The sequence below is a fragment of the Mus pahari genome, chromosome 4 (genome assembly GCF_900095145.1).
Source record: "Mus pahari chromosome 4, PAHARI_EIJ_v1.1, whole genome shotgun sequence".
Classification (NCBI taxonomy): domain Eukaryota; kingdom Metazoa; phylum Chordata; class Mammalia; order Rodentia; family Muridae; genus Mus; species Mus pahari.
Genome location: NC_034593.1, coordinates 27,454,249 through 27,472,603, shown reverse-complemented (window position 1 = coordinate 27,472,603; position 18,355 = coordinate 27,454,249). Strand labels below are relative to the sequence as shown.

The window sequence follows — 18,355 nt, the reverse complement described above, 5'->3', positions numbered from 1 at the left end:
GGGACTCTCATCTACCACGTCCCCACCCTCTGTCACCCGCAATAGCAGCTCAGAATCCTGGTCTAACTCTTGCTTGCCTTTCTCGATGCTGGGGCTTTGGGCAGACTGCTGACGACCGGGGCCCTGGCAGCCTAGCCACACAGGCTAGCGGAGCGAAGGGCCCAGAGGACCCAGTCTTCGACCGCCGCAGCCCGGAGGCGCTCACTTGGTGCCAGGGAGCCAAAGCAGGAGGAGAAGCAGCAGGAGGAGGAAAAAGTCCCGGGCCCGCAGCTCATCCGGTCCCCTGCCCTGTGCGCCACCCCGTTTCCCAGGCCGGCTGCGCAACTGCGCCGTGGATCTTCCTTACCGGGGAGTCGTAGGAGAAGGCGCACTCGTTCTTATAGACGCGGTCCCCCGACCTGGGCACGCGGATCGTGGGCATATGAGGCACTAGCAGCTCGCCCAGGTCCCCTGCAGCCATCTTCCCGCCGCCGCCGGGCACGCTGAACAAGGCGCCCCGGCGCTGCATGACCGCGGAGCGCAGCGGGCCTGGGGAGGAGCGCGGCGCAGCGGGAGAACAGGACCTGGACGCGGCGGCCGCGCGGGCTGAAGATCGGCTTAGGCTGGGGAGGCTCGGCCCCTGCCCCGGCCGGCCGGCGGGCGGGAGCTGCTATTTTTAATCCAATGGCGAGTCGCCGGCCCAGCTGCAGCGTCAGGCGGGGCGCGCGCCAGCCGCAGCGCCGGGGAGGGGGATGCCGCGCGGGCGGGGACGCAGGAGTGGGATCCAGGGAGGCCCCGGGTCCCCAAGCACGCCTCCCGACCCGCCGTGGGCCCCACCTCGGGGATGTAATCTCCAACTGCCCAAGATCAGGTCTTGGGAAGCCCGCACAAAAAAGCGGTGCACAGCGCGACCTCCCCATAGATCGGAAAGGGGTGGGTGGGACTCGGGTGTCGCCTCTCTCTTAGATTCTTACTTCTCACTTTTTTTAAACATGCAAAGCTCTATAAAAGACACTAGAATCCATCGAAGCCTGGAGAAGGAAGAGGTATGTTTCCCTATATGTTGCAAGGGTAGAGACTGTGGGAAGTCTAACCCCTCCCCCTATTTTTCTCCAGCTTTACAATGTCTTCCTATGACTCAAGGTCCCCTCTCGAACATTCGGTAGCCTGATTTGAGGATTCATGTTCTGCCCTTGCTTGTGGATTCTTCAAAATAAAGTAATGGATTCTTCAAAATAAAATAATGAGGGGGGCTTAATAATGTGCAAATAGAGCGTGTTCTGTGACATATATTCTCATCTCTACCATCTTCTTTAAAAGAAAAAAAAAAAGTAAATAAATAAATAACCCATGGGGTGAGGAGATGGAAACAGGTTCAGGAGCTCAAAATTAGCCTTGGCTTAGTTACATGAGATGCTGTCTTTTAAAAAAAAAAAAAAGCCCACTCATCCTACAACAGCTATTCCATTGAGGATCCCTAACTATGAGTATCCTACTACCAGGGCGTAGCTCTTCATGATACCCAGAAGCTGCAAATCCAAAGCATTCTGTAAGTCTCTCCAGATAAGATTTTCCTTAAAGTCGTTGGTGATGTTACTAAATGTCTTTGCCTCATATTGCTTCAGAGCAAAGAATTACCCACACGTCTTGGCTTCCTCCCTATCTAGTAGGACTGTTCACAAACTGGTTACAGAAAGAAACTTGTTTTAAAATGTTGAATGCTTAATGTCCAATCCTGAATTTTAAAAAAAAAATCAATTCAGTGAGATTTGTTTCTTATCTTGCAGCTAATAAAAGATTCATCAAATTAGTCCAGGCTTGAGAAACACCCTCAAACACATTGTTGGTGGGAACAAGAACTGCAAAAGGGTATTTACTTTTATTTTTGTCACTTTGTATCCCAAGCTGATCTTGACTCCTGGTGATCCCCCTGCCCCAGTCCAACCCATCACCCCCATTTGGTTCCCCACTGCTGGAGTTCAGGCCTGTGCATTCTGGAAGGAAACTTAGTAATGTTGATGTTAATTTTATATGCATATATTGTTTTCCAAGGGGCATCCTGAGTGATACTTACACACATTTCAATTCCATCATGGTAGGCTACTTGTTGGAGCATGGTTTATAAGAGGACACTGGGAGCTAAGAAAAGATCCCTCACTGGGAAGCAGTTACTGTAGAGCACCTCTAAAAGCAATGAGGCCACTCTGCACTGTCATCAGCCACCTCCCTAGATGGAAACAGAAAGTAATTCTGTGCGTGAAGTTGGCCACCTACTGTGTCCTGGTAGGCCTTCCTTCCAGTCCTTGAGAGGGTCCTATACACATTTGTGTGCATGCCTTTTGGCCCCCATATGTCTCTTAGAAAATGTGCAAGCTATATAATTGTCAAGATTGTTGAGGGAAACAGAAAGTCTGAAGTCAAGGGGATTCCTTACCATCCTTTACTTTTCTATGTGGTTCTAATAGTTTCGTTTCCCTTTCCCTGTCTGATTGAAATCGAGAGCCTGCTACTATTGGGAAAAACAATAATTCAAATACTCTGCCTCTGAGCTATATCCCCACGCCTTTTAAAACTGTGTTGTCCAGACTGGCCTTGAACTTGCCACACACCTCCCTCGGTGTTCCCAGTAGCTGAGATTATAGCCTTGAGCCACATACCTTATTTCAACCTACTTATTGGGTACAGTGAGATTGATTGCTCAGTGGGTAAAGGTGCATGCTGCTTAAGCCTAATGACCCAAGTTCAGTGCCCAGAACCCACATAAAGGTAGAAACAGAATTAACTCTGTAAAGTTGTTTTCTGACCACTACATACTCAAAGTAACAACACACACACACACACACACACACACACACACACACTAATAGCAAGAATTAACTAATTCCGTTATAAAAACATCTCAGGTTCAATAGTCAGTACAGAAGTTGAAGGCCATTGCTAGGTCACTGCAGTGCATACCAACCCTTCTCATAGAACAACACAGACTAAAGTGATGGACAGTGAACCAGTAGTGTTGCACACCTACTAGTGAAATCCCAGCAGTTGGAGGTTGAAGATACCATAAATTCAAGGCTAGCAGTGACTTTGAATTCCAAGCCAGTCTGAGCTCCAAAGAGAATCCATTTCAAAACAAAACAAACAACCGGAAGAGATATTTGTAGAACACACCAGAGTCAAAGAGGCTTACTACAGCAAGGACAACTAGTCTGGTGTCTGCAGTGACTTCAGGTCCCACCTATGGCCTTCCAGAGAGCTAATGGGTGTACACCAAGAGTGCAAAGATATAAACACACATACATTTACATATACATGAATATCATGTATGGATACAGATACATGGAAAACCTACCTGCATAGCAGAATGCCAGTGACATACCAGATGACGTCTCTAATCACAACAGGGAGAAGTGGACGTAAACTGAACGTAGAGAGACAATCAAACTATGTTTATCCATCTACTCAAAGATGCAAATCTTAAGATGATTTTTTGCCTCAATATTTTTACAGCATCTCGGTTACCATGCAATTCTTATGCAATACCATTGACAGTCAAATAAATAAATATGCACTTGTGATGTGACTAGAGAAATGAAATTTAAATGGTTCTGTTTGGGAGTTGGTCATGAGATTTGTTTTCAATGTGTCTCCAACAAGGTTGCACGTGTTACACAATATAAAACATCATCAAAACAAAAATCTGAGTAAAAGAAACTTCACTGAATTAAGAAAATATCTTTATGAAGACATTTCAAGATTGGACACAGTGGTACATGCAGATTGTCCCATCTACTTGGGAATCTGAGTGGAGAGGTTGTCTGGGTCCAGGAATTCATGACCAGCCTGTGCAATACACTGAGCTTATCCAAAGGAAGGAAGGAAGGAAGGAAGGAAGGAAGGAAGGAAGGAAGGAAGGAAGGAAGGAAGGAAGGAAGGAAGGAAGGAAGGAAGGAAGGAAGGAAGGAAGGAAGGACATTAGAGGAAACTCTGGCTCAATTACTGCAAATTTTAAACTTAGCTTTTCAAATTCTAGATGTGAACTCATACAGGACTCTATTTTCAGGCCAGTTTCTGCACAAAGAGCTCAATGCGCAGATTGAAGGAGTAATGACAAATAGACACTGAACTTCTAACAGATCCAATGTCTCCACATTTCAGACTGACTTTGACCACATCAGGTCATTCTGCTTCTGCCACATTTCTCTCATGGTGTTCTGGCAGAGCCCAGCTAAGCAGGCAGCACTCTAGGGCCCTCCTCTGTCCTTCAGACTCCACCTCACCGCAGTACTTTTGAAGACAACAAGGGACCGTTCCCTAAGGAGAGATGAATGGGTTCCAGCCTTGGTTCAAAACTCTCCCATCTCTATCTATCATCTCAGTCCTTTCAAAACGTACTTGTTTCATGAAGTCCTTTCTAACAGCGCCAACAACCCTCAGAGATCCGTGGTTACAAATTATAGCAGGCTCGGCAGTGAAGAGAGTATACTGTTCTAGTTGGGGACCCAAGATCATTTCCCAGCATCCACCCCAGGCTCACAACTACCTGTAACTCGACCTCTACAGGCACCATGCACACACGCAAGTGTGTGAGCATGCATGAACATGCATATAATTTAAAATAATAAATCTCCGTGGTGGAGGATACTTGCTTAGCATATGTGGAGCTCTGTATTTGATCCTGAGCACACAATAAATGACTACAAAAATCACAAGCCTTGTTGCCTGCCGTCAGAAACTCCATTATGATGTGTCCTGCACTGTTGCTCGGGTTAGCCGAGGTTGCATGTCTAAATCTGTGAGCTCCATATTTGGGCAATGTTGACTGCCCAGAATGGTTTTATTTGGGACATTCATACGTACCTGACAAGGGATTGACTCACCTTAGTGACATTATAACAAATGCTCTCTGCAGTCAGCTTTGTTCATTTTTTTTTAATAAAATACTTTGCTGAACAAATGTTATCTCAAGAACTGACAGAGGTTACATCAAGTGTGATATGAATATTAGTTATAATGACTAATTCCGAGAGAGAAAATCAAGGAAAACTACAGAGTAAAAAGATATCATAATGATGTCAATTAACGGAATAGCTCTTGACCTCAAAGTCTTGCCTGTAATGTGAGGGACCTCAAAGAGCCACTTATTGTGAGACCTGGGGAGAGTGAACCATAGATCTTCAGTTCTGTGAGAAACGTCCATGATAGGTGCTGTTGTTTAACTGCAAAACAATGTATACCAATGAAAGAAAATTATGGTGTTTTCTTCTTGAGGCTATTCTACAAATATATATACATAGATTATCCAGGCAAGACCTGTGGACATAACTCAGTGGGTAAGAACCTTCCTATACAGATATTAAGACCTGAGTTCAAAACCCCGGCACCCAAGTATAGAAAAAAAAAAAAAAAACAGTTGGCTATGATTGCTATTGATTGTCCACCATAACTAGACCGTTGTACTTTGTTTCGATGATACAACACCCTTGGCTGCAGAACGTAGAAAAATCCTGCTGAAAGTGACCTGGAAGAGTCTTCCCCACTGGCTAGCATTCATAGTGCTAGAAGGAGCTATACAGGCCCCTAAAGTGGAAAAGACTTCAATGATCTTGGCCATTAGTAAATAGTGAATGTCACCATGACAACCTGATAGGAAAGGCCTGGTCACTGGTACGATGTGGCATGAATATTGGAGGGGGCACTTTGTAATAAAACTTGAGGCCTGCTCCACAGGAGAGAGTTCATAACTGATAGTATAAACATAGTCAAAAGCACATGCATTCCAGAAGTCATAGCCCCAGCAGGGACCCTACTAATGTTGTTTTGATAAATGGACATGTTGTCAAACTACCTTCTAAATATTTGTATCAGTAGTGCAGCCCTCAACCTTGGCCAAAGAAGCTTCTTTCTGCAGTAAGCAGCAGCTAATGCAAACTCATAACTGGTCCACTTGAACAGAATAAGTGACCATTGTGTGCTCGACCCTATCAACAACAGCAAGCAAGAGGAAACAGAAAGAAGAGAAGAGCCAGATGGCAGAGAGGAGTGCTGTGGAGGACTGCCTTATAGGAATGACAGAGCCATTGCACTCATGAACACACTGCAAGTGTAGTTATCTGAACAAGACATGTGTAAGACCAAGCTAGCAAGATCAATCAGTGTTCCAGCAGACAACACTAAACAGACTCAGTGGGTTAGAAAAAACAAACAACAACAACAACAAACAACAACAAAATGACAGTCCATCATCAATGGAAGCCAAGGCAGGAACTGAAGCAGTGCTCATAGAAGAATACTGTTGACTTGCTTATTCCCATGTGTTCTGTAGCTGTGTCCTCTGAGATAGAAACACTTAATCCTTAGGGGAAGTTTCTTAAGCCAGAAGGTAAACAAGTCAAAATAACTTCAGGAAGTCCCTGAAATTGATCAGATTCACTCCCTTCCAAGAGTATAGTAAATGATGCTGAAAGTCACTCCTGTGGGTCTCCATGCTCTCTTGGGTCATAGACCTATAGGGTCTACAAGGGCAGTGGAATCAAAGACAACGAGTTGGGGGTTGGCAGCCCTGTGAGTATGTACAGTATGTCTGAGGATTGATAATCTTAAGAAATTCCACAAAGCTTTACATAGGACCCATAAAATCAAAGGTCAATATGAACTGTTATATCTAAAATGGGTTGAGTCCAAACTGACCACCAGGCAGCCCTTCCTTCACCTATGTATGAGATCACTGTAGTTTTTGTGACTGACACTAAAGAATGCTAATAAACCAAAAAGTTATGATTCTAATACTCACGCTCTGTTATGTCAATGCTCTGAAATTCCTCTGTTCACCACCCTTAGCCAACTCAGGATCAATCAGCATAAAGGTGAGCCGACAATTCTTTGCCTACTAAGCCAACTGTTCCTTCCTTGCCCTCTAAACTTTTGAACCTGGTTTCTCCAAGGTAGAAAGCCTACTTTGAGAGTAAACTGCAGTCTCTTTTGCAGTCCTGAAAATTCAGTATTAAGGTGTTTGCTCAGTAAACTACTCTTGCTTAACTGAGATTGATGTACATATGGCTTATGTAGCAATTTCCTGAACCCCAACAATACCTTTAATCTCAAACAATGAAGGTGAAGTTAGTGTGTAGAAAGAAGCACCAACGTTTGAAAGTAACGTCTAACTGAGAGACAGACAAAGTGATGAGTCAAAGAAAGATTTGACAAAATAGGGTATGCCTGACTCTTACACAAGAAGAGAGGGGAAAAGAAGCTATTTAACAGGGAGCAGTGCAGAGGGAGAGAGGACGAGGGCAGTATTACTGGGACAGTTGTGCAGACACAGGTTTCAGAAAGACAAGTTAGACAGACAAGCCATAGAATGAGAAGGAGTCAGAAGATTAGAACATATTGCCAAAGTTAGTATGAGTCCAAGCAGAGTAATTCAGTGAGAAGCCAAGAGAAGCTAATTTGAATCAGTCAACTTGGAGGGGAGTTTGAGCCAGAAAAGTTGAATTAAACCAGCCAACAGAGTTCAGAAAAAAACTATTAAGGGTGAGCTTATTCAGCAAAAAGTCTCAGAGGCTGAAAAATATTCTAGACCTAGACTAGATTGTACAGAGGCTAGAAGCTTCCAGAATGCCACCTGGGTTAGCAGAGGGGGGCAGTAAGCCTTGGAGACAACAATTACAAAAGGAGAATAAAAGTTGCATTCACAGTGGGGAATTGTCCACAGTGTCCATATGTGATGATACTAAACCTCCTTTCTCCCAGGAACCTGGCCCCATCTTCCACCAAGGAGCTCTGGGGCCTTCAAGTTCCCCACGGATATAACCACCAACTACTGAGTGTGGTGGTTTGCCTTAGGCCTCCACTTGCTGGTCATGGAGTTGTTGAGAGCAGAATGTGACAGTTTAATGAAGTGCCCACTGCCTTCATTTACTCTTGTGCATCCCATGATGAGCCACTGTCAGAGCTGGGTGAGCTAGCCACCTCTGAGATCCATTACTTACATTGGACCTTTGCCTCGTGTGATAAGCACACTGGATTTGCTTCTGGCTGTGAATCACTACCACCCAGGATGTTCACCTAGGCCTCTGTCACCACCACAGGCATAAGAATGTCCTGCTGCACCATTAATTCCTGTCATTGGCGTTCTGAGCCAGGAGGAGCAATTAGTGAATTGCCTTGAAAAGAATCCAGGCCTTGCTGGAGACATACTGAATAAACTGGACTCAGCAGTGCCTGCTCCCCTGCCATGCCAAGAGACATCTAGCCCTTGTCACCATGTAGTCCAGGCCAGCATCTGGTCCAGGCTTTGCACCAGGCATCCAAGGCTTGCACCAGGATCCTAGCCCATGCTGAGGCCATCTGTAAGTACATCACGATCCATCAAAGTTGTGGGACCTAAACCTACTCTTTGTACTTCTATGTCAAACATTTTCAAAATCCAGCCCTACAAAAACAGCCCAGTTTTAAGAACATGTTGATTCTTATAATTTTCAGAATGACTTCTGGATTTTTCCCACACACTGAATTGTCATATAAAATGGTTATCAGTAGAGAAGAAAGACATGTTGGATAATAAGGAAATGGTAGCTGACTCCAGGAGGGAAATTTTGGATTCATTACAGAAGAAAAATGCCACTTGTTTGAAAGACATCTACCAGTCCCTGCATACCTAGATGTCTCTATTTTAATTATAATGACACATGGTGTTCTTTCCTTACATGTGCCATAGACTCAAAGGTAAGTCATTCTCTCTCTGTGTGTGTCTCTCTCTGTGTCTCTCTCTCTCCCTCTCCCTCTGCCTCTCCCTCTCCCTCTCCCTCTCTCTTTCCTCTCTCTCTCTCTCTCTCTCTTTCTCTCTCTCATACACACACACACACACACACACACACACACACACTTTCTTCTTTACAGGGGCCTCTTCCTAAATACTAGTATTACAGGTGTGTGTCACCACATCTGGCTGGAAATAAGCCCTTTTTTCATGCTCACATAGATGATAGATTCATCCTATTCTTTGAAATTTGTAAAGATTTGAGCATGTCTGGCCCTCGCATCAAATTGCCTCCTGTCTTTTAGAAGAGCACGGTTTCTTCTCCCTCTTCTCCACTGTATGTCTAGGATACTGAATACACTTCTGTGGCTCTGGCATACCATCTCAGACAACACAGCTGCTAACTTGATTGACCCCACATCTGAGCACTGAAATCTACAACTTCCTGATTGAAAATCGAAGTGGAAGCCCCTGACTTCCACCAACTTAGAAAACGCCCCTCCAGCTCCAAAGGGCTTGCTTGCAGCTTGCAGCACATTCTCTGAAACCAACCAGGGCCCTATCACAGTAAGTGCTAGGATCTAGTTATGTATAAGCAGCAGCAAGGGCTCAGTGGGAGAGTGATGAGTGACTCCAACCCCGAAGGCCATGGAGCTAAACACCAGGGCAGCATCTATGTGAGCAGCTTTCCGCCAGGATGTGCCCGTCAGTTGATGCCACGCCTTCCTTCTTTAGACAGCCAACCCAAGATCCTGGTTTCTACACAGCAGTCTATTTAGCTGAGCTTCAGGATATACTAAGCCAGGCCTATGATGGGAAGAGAGGCGTTTATCAAAGAACAAACGGGGCCATTATAAATAAATAAGACAATAAATAATGATGCCTTGGAAACCTGTTGAGAATAGGAGGCATTTGTAAAGCACCTAGCATCTGGCCTGTTCGTCCACCATTTAAGGCCAGATGCTAATGCTTTACAGATGTTTCTTACCCTAGTAACACCTCTAAAATTGCACTTTATAATGTATTTCTGAGAAACTGTGTAGAATCATGGCTTAGTCCCTGTGATACAAGACATATTAAGATGGTCTCTGCGCTTGGGTGACTTGAAATCTATCTAGAAGGACAGAATGCACTAATAAAATATCTCCTAAAATTTGTTTTATTATATAATAAATAACGGATAGTGTGTCTACTAGAGTTTCTGAAAATGTGAAGAAAGCAGAATTTAGAAAGGTGTACTGTACTGACTGAGAGTCTTCCAACCAGGTTCATTATGAGCAAATGGGTGAAAACCAGATCGCTTATGAGGGGACATAGAGCTCTGAGTAGTCAAAGTTAGAAGTTTATGCAGACAATGTCAGTTCCCCCAATATCACCTGAAGCTCAGCTCCTGGAGAAAAGAAAACACCTCCTCAGAGGCCCCTGTATCCCAATCTCTAGGACCTGTGAAAATGACCTTACATGCAATCTTCAACTGAAGATCTGGAGATAAAAAACTAGCCTACACTATCAAACACTAGCCTCAGGTGTCCTCATGAGATGAAATAAGGAATGTGACCATGGGAGCCAACATTTTGGTGCATAGATACTGGATTCAGATCAGCCTACAGAACTGGAGAGAATAGACTTACTTTGTTCTAAACCACCATGTCTGTAGACCTCTGAGGTTCTAAACCACCATGTCTGTAGACTTCTATTGTTCTAAACCACCATGTCTGTAGACCTCTGAGGTTCTAAACCACCATGTCTGTAGACCTCTGAGGTTCTAAACTGCCATGTCTGTAGACCTCTGAGGTTCTAAACCACCATGTCTGTAGACCTCTGAGGTTCTAAACCACCATGTCTGTAGACTTCTGTTGTTCTAAACCACCATGTCTGTAGACTTCTGTTGTTCTAAACCACTATGTCTGTGGCCATTTGTCACAGCCTTAGGAAACTAATCTAAGACTACTTATCTTGCTGGATGTGATGAGACAGATCTATAATCTCACACTCAGGATACTGAGATGGGAGGATCACAAGTTTGAGGCTATCCTGAACTAGGGGGCAAGTTATAGAACGTCATAATAGAGCTCTTGCATGCTGCAGAAACATCATCCATAAAATGTACATATAGAAAATATTACCTATAATAAACCTACACATCTTGTTCCCAGCCCTCCTTATCTCATCACCCCCTCTGTTATTGCTTTAAAACTCACAGATGGAGGAGCCTTCTTGAAAAGCTGAAGTTACAAAAGACTGTGCAAGAGATAACTTCAGAGCATAAAGGGAAGTCAAAGTAGACTAAAGGATTACCGACAGAACTATGACACTCATCATATGGCCTGCATTTGTTTCTTATGTCACATGGACAGGCTCATCCAAAGCAAGTAGTTTGCAAGAACAGTTTAGATACTTGATTATCCTTCAATAAAAGTTTGTCCTCTGAAAGTGACAAGAGAAGAAAGAAGCAAAGGGGTCAAAAAGATGGCTCACCATGTAAAACTTGCCGTTCAAGTTTAACGACCTAAGTTTGATCCTCAGAGCCCACATTACGGTGGAAGTAGAGAACCAACCTCACAGTGTTTTCCTGTGGCCTCCACACACAAGCCATGCGTGGTAATTTGAATGAGAATGTCTTCCACGGGTTCATATGTTTCAATATTGGTCCCAAGTTGGTGGAACTGTTTGAGAAGGATTAGGGGGCATGACTTCCTTGGACAAAGGTGTGTCAATGGGGGTAAGATTGCTCCAATATCAAGAACTGTAGCCCTCTGGAGCAGTAAGCTAATTAAATTCTTTCTTTTGTAAGTTGGCTTGGTCATAGTGTTTTATCACAACTGAAACATCCCAAACTGGAATGAGGCACATTAAAATTTGGGAAGTAAGGCAACTTTAGTGCTCACACTCAGGAGACAGAGGTGGGTAGATCTTTGTAAGTTAAGACCATTGTGGCCCGCTACCCTAGTATGCTTCTGTTGCTATAATAAACATCATGACCAAAGCAACTTGGGAAGGAAAGGGTTTATCTTTCTTGAAGGGAAGTCAGGGCAAAAACTCAAAGAAGAACCTGAAGGCAGAATGAAACAGGCCATGAAGGATTCGTGCTTACTGGTTTGCTCTCCATGGCTTGCTTAGCCTGCTTTCTTGAACAACCCACCCTTCCTATGGGTGGTAGCACCCATGGTGAGCCTGGCCTTCTCAAATCACTCATTAATTTTAAAAAATGCTCCAAAGACTTGTCTCTAGGCCAACCTAATGAAGTCATTTTCTCAATTGAGGTTCCCTCTTTCCAGATGACTCTAGGCTGCACTGAGACCAAAAACTAGCCATTACATCTACATAGGGAGTTCTAGGACAGCCGGGGCTATATACTAAGACCTGTCTCCAAAAAAAAAAAAAAAAAAAAAAAAAGAGGAAGAGACAAATGAGACTGCTTACAATTGGTCTCATGCGTCGAAGGTCCAAGTTAAATGTATAACCCAAATGACCAAATGATGACAGTATGGGATCAAAGACAGGACTAGTCCATAACCACTGATGCATAGCTGCCCTTTCATGTTTCCCTTTAGACAGCATGTTTTCCACACCCAATGCTATTGAGATACTCCTTCGACCTGGAGATGTAGAAAGAGAAGATATAAGAACCAGGAGAGCCCAGCAGATGCAAAGCTAACCCTGAGCCTCATAAACAAGAAATAGTTACTCATTGTTATAAGCCACTGGATTCTGAGATCAGCACTTACCACAGCAAATAGGCACTGGCCAAGCTTACATGTGGCTTGCTGCTTCAGCAGTCACATTCTGACTAAACTTTGATCTTTTTGCTGTTTTTTCTTTTTTCTGATGAAAAGCTTTATCTGAAAATTTTATTTTTAGTCTATTCCCTCTTGTTTTCTGCTCTTGAAAAATATAGATAAAATTTTGTTTTTGAACAGCACACTCATCCAATCCAACAGAGACGATTCTTAAAATTTTCCATCAATTGTTGTCTTAACCAACAATATGAAAACACCCAGGAAAAAAATTAAAAAGAATAAACCATGCAGATCTTCAAAAATTCTTTCATGCTGGATGATTATGGTTAACACATGGTGAATTTCATTCCTGAGAGCTAACATGCTTTTAGGAAGAAAGGAATATGGATGGATGGCAAAAACAAAATAATTTCACAAAGGCGGGAACATGGAATACTTGAGTTTTAAGCTCTATAACTCAACCTGGGATGAAAATCATCTTATTGCCAATAGTGCCAATAATTTCATCTTGTGGATCAGGCTTTAAATCTAATCCAAAAGTAGTTGGTTACTCTTATAACATCTATGCCATTATTGTACCAGTGAACATATCTTTCCAGGACAATTATTACTTCAAGTCACAGGTTTAGCAGCTTGTTAAGACTTTTGATTACATTTTTCCCCTTGTAGAATGCAAAGACTCTTATAAAACTGTGAAAGCTAGCTAGTAAGGATGAGAATTCCGGGTTGGTACCAGCTTTATTTCCCTAAGTCGTATGAATCAAGTACGTGGAGTCTTTAGTAATAATGCCTTACCTTTAAGCTCTAGAAGGCAAGCAAGAGGAATGCAATAGCCTGTAATATTGGGGGTGGGGGGACTATGTGAATTTACTGACCAATGACTCAAAAAGTTATGATACCCTATACATGACATTGGGTTATTTTGTTTGATACCCTATGGTATCTGGGAAAAACATTGTCCCCTATTATAGGATAACTCCATTTGGTCTCTCTCTCTCTCTCTCTCTCTCTCTCTCTCTCTCTCTCTCTCTCTTTCTTTCTTTCTCTATTTCTCCTTGGTACTTCTATTTCCCTTTGTTCTCTCTCTCTCTCTCTCCCTCTCTCTCTCTCTCTCTCTCTCTCTCTCTCTCTCTCTCNTGTGTGTGTGTGTGTGTGTTTAGGGAGCTTCTATTGTAGTGGGTTTCATATAGTTTCTAGTACTAGTAATCCATCTTCATATTCTCCTTTTTACCTAGCTCTCCTCCCCCATCCTATTTAAACTTTGTCCCATTATTCCTCTTTCTCTTTTCCTAATACCTACATTCTATCCCTCTTTCCTTGAGACCCATCCTTACAACTTCGTACTAGTTTTCTATGAATACTTCAATTTAAAGGCATATATCTGTGGTTCCATGTTCCACCTCACCTCAGGGATGTGAGAACTGGGCAGATGAAACACAGAACACTAGGCTGTATTACCCCATGCCGCCATTGGCTTGTAGGAAGCACTGATACACCACTCAGGAGGCAGGAGAAGGAAGCCTAGGATCCTCAACCTGGATGAAAAACAGGCTGAGTCAGGGGTTCCCAAGATCCCAGGCATCCAGTCACTGCTGGAAGTCATGGGGAGTTGGGAACGGAGGAGGGCAGAGGGATGAGAAAGAGCCCAGGGCTGGAAGAGGAAGATCTCCAGCCTAGCTCAGGAGCATGAATGTCCAGGAGTGTGGAGGGGCCTTCTACAGGAGACTTAGAGGGCATGGATCTGTAGACAAAAGCTGACCCCATGCTCCCCATGGCAGTTCTTGATGAGAGAGACAGTTCATGCTTGTCCATACCATTTATTGTTCATCATAGAAAATGGTGCATACTACTTCCTCAGGGTGGACCAGAGATTAAATACCTTTTGCAGGAAGGAATATCTGAGAAGGGAAGCTTATAGGCTAAACCTTCAGGGCCCATCTAGATACCTCATTAGCATGGAGAACTCTGTGTTTCTGTGCTACATGACCACTAGAATTCATGTGGGGAATGTGGTCACGTGTTCCAGGCCAGGAATCTTGTATGGAGCAGGGAAACTCATACAGTCCTCTAGTAGGTGCCAGGGTCTCTAAACCCACTCAACCTTACCTTGTTTTCTGGCATGGTTCACTGTCACACTCATATCTAAAGATTTAAGGCTAGCATCCACAATGTGAGAGAACATGAAGTATTTCTCTTTATGGGTTTGGGCTATTTCACTCAAAATTATTATTTTCAGATCCACCCATTTACTAGATGTTGCAGTTTAAATAAGAATGCCCCCCATAGGCTCAGATGTTTGAATAATTGGTTCCCAGTTGGTAGAACTATTTGGGAAGAATTGAGATTTCAAAAGACTCTCAGCATTTTCAATATGATCTTTCTCTGGCCCCTGCTTCTGGATCAAGATGTAACTCTCTGCTATTCATACCACCATGATTTTACCATCTACTACCATCATGGACTCTAACCATCTGAAACCAAACATCTGAATAAATGCTTTCTTTGATAAGTTGACTTAGTCATAATGTTTCATCACAGCAATCGAAAAGTACTAAGACAGAAATTGGTACCAGGGATGGGCTATTTCTGTGACAGGCTCGGCCATGTGGATTTTTTTTTCTATTTATTTTTTGGAAGTGGAAGACTTTTGACTTTGGACTAGAGAATTTGCTTAATGCTATAAGTAATACTTAATGAGCCATCCTACTAGGAGCTTGAAATACAATACTGCTGAGAGCAATGTATGTTGACAATGCCTAATTCAAGAAGTTTTAGAGAGAAACAATTTCAGCAACTGGACTCGAGACCATTCTTATGATGTTTTGGCAAAGAATACGGTTGCTTTATGCCTTTGTGTTACAAATTTTCCTGAGGCTAAATTTAAAAGTAATGAATTATTTCTTTGGTGGAGATTTCAAGACAACCTGATGTTGACTCTGTCACATAATTATTAATAATCACTTTTATACAGGTCTGCCATAAAAAAAAAAAAGAGCAACAGGTGCAAAAAGAAATACAAAAATGTATGGTTTGAAGGTAAAAAAGATCACCAGGAAGTTTAATGCTGGAGGCAAAGCTTGTACAAAAAGAGATAAAGAGATCATGATGAGTCTTGATCTGTATTGAACGGCAAAACCTTGCCCAGCTAAGCATTCAACTTGTGAAGACAACAACAAAAAGACTCAAGGAATTTATTTGCTTCCCCAAAGCAATAATAAATAAAACCTGCTGCAAATGTGATTCACTGGACCCAGGCTCCTTCATAAGCCAAACTTAGCACCGTTGTGCTCATGGCTTTTAGCTTTAGAGTCATGAAGGGAACACAAGTAAAAGAATTCAATTGTGGAATCCATCTCTAAGGTTAGGAGAACAACAGATGGTTGACATGTGATTGGGGATGGGGCGTGTCTCCACATGGAGGCCATGAGAGGTCACTGCCTGTGTCTGTGAAAGTGAAGTCTGGATTGAACTGAAGGCCCCCACGATGTTGGAGATACAAGAGTCATGGGATATTTGCCAAGGAGAGAAGCACACAGGACATGGAACCAGTACAAGAGAGAGGTGTATATTGCAGACGGAAAAGCCAGTAGGGCGGAGCTATCTAAATAAACCCTGTGTAGCTACAAGAGCTTGTCTTGCTGTGATTTGGTCTCACTTTGGTTCAGTGTTTCCACCTCCCTTTTGGAATGGTTATGTGTGTTCTGGGCCACTGCATGTTGGATGTACGTAATTCACTTTCTGATTTAACGGAGTTACAACTCAGAGATAGCTTTGAGACTCAGAAAAGATTTTGACTTGGGATTTTTAAACAGGGTCAAGACAGAAAGACTTTAGACTAGTGATTAAATTCATTGTGTGTTTTGGTGTAGCCATGAACATAAGGGAGTGGAGTGTGGTGATTTGAATGAGAATGTCCCCCATGGACTACTGTTTGAATGCTTGGTCCCTGTTTGGGAAGTATTAGGAGGTGTGGCCCTGTTGAAGAAAGTGTGTAACCCAGGGCCAGACACCTTTCCCAGTTAGGTCTATCTACCTCCTACTTGAAGATCAAGACGTAAATTCTCAGCTCTTCATGATACCAAGCTTTGCTCCACTATCATGAACTCTAACCTTCTGAAACCATAAACCCAATTAAATGTCTTATTTTCTAAGTTTCCTTGCCCATGATGTTTTATCACAGCGATTAAAAAAAAAAATAGCAGATACCTGCTAACTACATAATTTCATTTTTATTTACAGCTGAATATTCCAATGTTTATATTTACCACATTTTCATTACCCATCAATTCACTGATGGACATGTGAAAGCAGGGCTGTAACGGTCGGATGTAATAGTCAGGTGCACGAAAGTAACAACACCTAGAGTGGCTCAAAATGGAAACAACCATAACTCTCCCCATAGCTCCCAGACAGAATCCCAAAGAGGGTTGAGAAAGGCCCAGCTAAAAAACTGTCTGCTTGTGTTCTATACATTCTTTTATTCATGTTCTAAATACTCTAAATGTCAAAACAGTACCATTTGTGAAAAGACATGCAGTGCTTCTGTATTTTCCATCCTCAGTAGCAGATGAGAAAACTAGTGCTAAGGAAAGAGAAAATGGCAGTATTCATGGAACATTGACATCCCAAACTTTCTTACTTTAAAGTTTTTCACATGACTGCCCCTTCCCTCCCAGCCCACACTTTTGGGAGAAGACCCCAGCCCCACAAGGGGCCACACCGAAACCTAGAACCCCAGGTATGTGTCACTCCCAGCCCCTGCTTGCACCCCTCCTCTCCTCACCACACTCTGGGCCACACCTCTAGTGGAAGCACCTTGCTGTAACTTTAATTATAAACACAAATTAGCAGTGGTGGCACTACCTATTAGAGACAGTCAGGCCTCAGCCTTGGCTCATGACCAGGAGGAATGTCAGAAGTTTTCAGCGCTCTCTCTCTCTCTCTCTCTCTCTCTCTCTCTCTCTCTCTCTCTCTCTCTCTCTGAAGCAAAAATCATTGAAGACTTGAAGACGTGAGACCCACAAGCATTGTACAGCTAGCTCTAAAAGTGAGCCTAGTTCAGGCTTTGTCACTGTCTGTTGAGTCCTATTTACACTCTCCAAACATGGAGTGTCTTCCACTGGTCTTGCCTCAGCATGTGTCTTGTCTCTGTACATGCGTCAGTCTCAGCTGACATCACTCTGCCAATAAGCCCAAGTCCTTGGAAGCGGCAAGAAACTACAGCACACCACCAGAAGGTTTTTGGTGCATTTCTCTCTATGGGATCCTGACAAATGTAACTTAACTATGCAATGTAAGACAGACCAGTATATGCATATTGTTAGCAAAGAATCATCATATGTCCTTTCATGTGCTTGCTTTAGCAGAACATCCTCTCTCCTAGGTCTACTTAAAGGAAATGTTCCTTCACAAGTCTACTTTAGCCTTTCACACCTGTGTCCACTTTTAACCAAACGTTCCTTAACATGTTTGTGCCAGCAAAGCACCATCCAACTGACTTTCCAAAGAACCCTTAACTTTTCACTTCACCTTGCTCTATAAAAGGCCACAAGCACACAGATCCCCAGGTAAGAACCCCATCTGTAGACCACTGACACTCCCTCAATGCCCACCCAGCCTTCCCAACTGCCTCTCCTTTTATTATCATATCCTGACGGAAGCCCACAGAAGCCAAGCAAGCAGCCATAAGTCCCCTACCCACAGACCACCCACAATCTCTTAGTGCCTTCTCAGTCTGCTCCAAATCAGCCCTCCCCTTCTTGTCACCATATCCCCACCCCCAACTCCTGCAGAGGACCTCCAGCTAGATCAGAAGCCACACATGCTTCCAGCCCTAACTGGTACAGAACCACCCCACTGCTCACCCAGAGGCCACCCC

The 18,355-nt window shown here is 43.4% G+C and overlaps 1 protein-coding gene across 1 annotated transcript in view; it reads right to left on the bottom strand.

Annotated features, from left to right (window-relative positions):
- The window catches only part of Usp13 (ubiquitin specific peptidase 13), a 105,147-nt gene extending 104,555 nt beyond the window's left edge, over nucleotides 1-592 (bottom strand). Inside the window, exon 1 of the mRNA XM_021196023.2 lies at nucleotides 347-592. Within this exon, the coding sequence (XP_021051682.1) occupies nucleotides 347-508 (162 nt within the window). The 5' untranslated portion in view covers nucleotides 509-592. The remainder of the gene's footprint in view (nucleotides 1-346) is intronic.
- Between the last annotated feature and the right edge of the window lie 17,763 nt (nucleotides 593-18,355).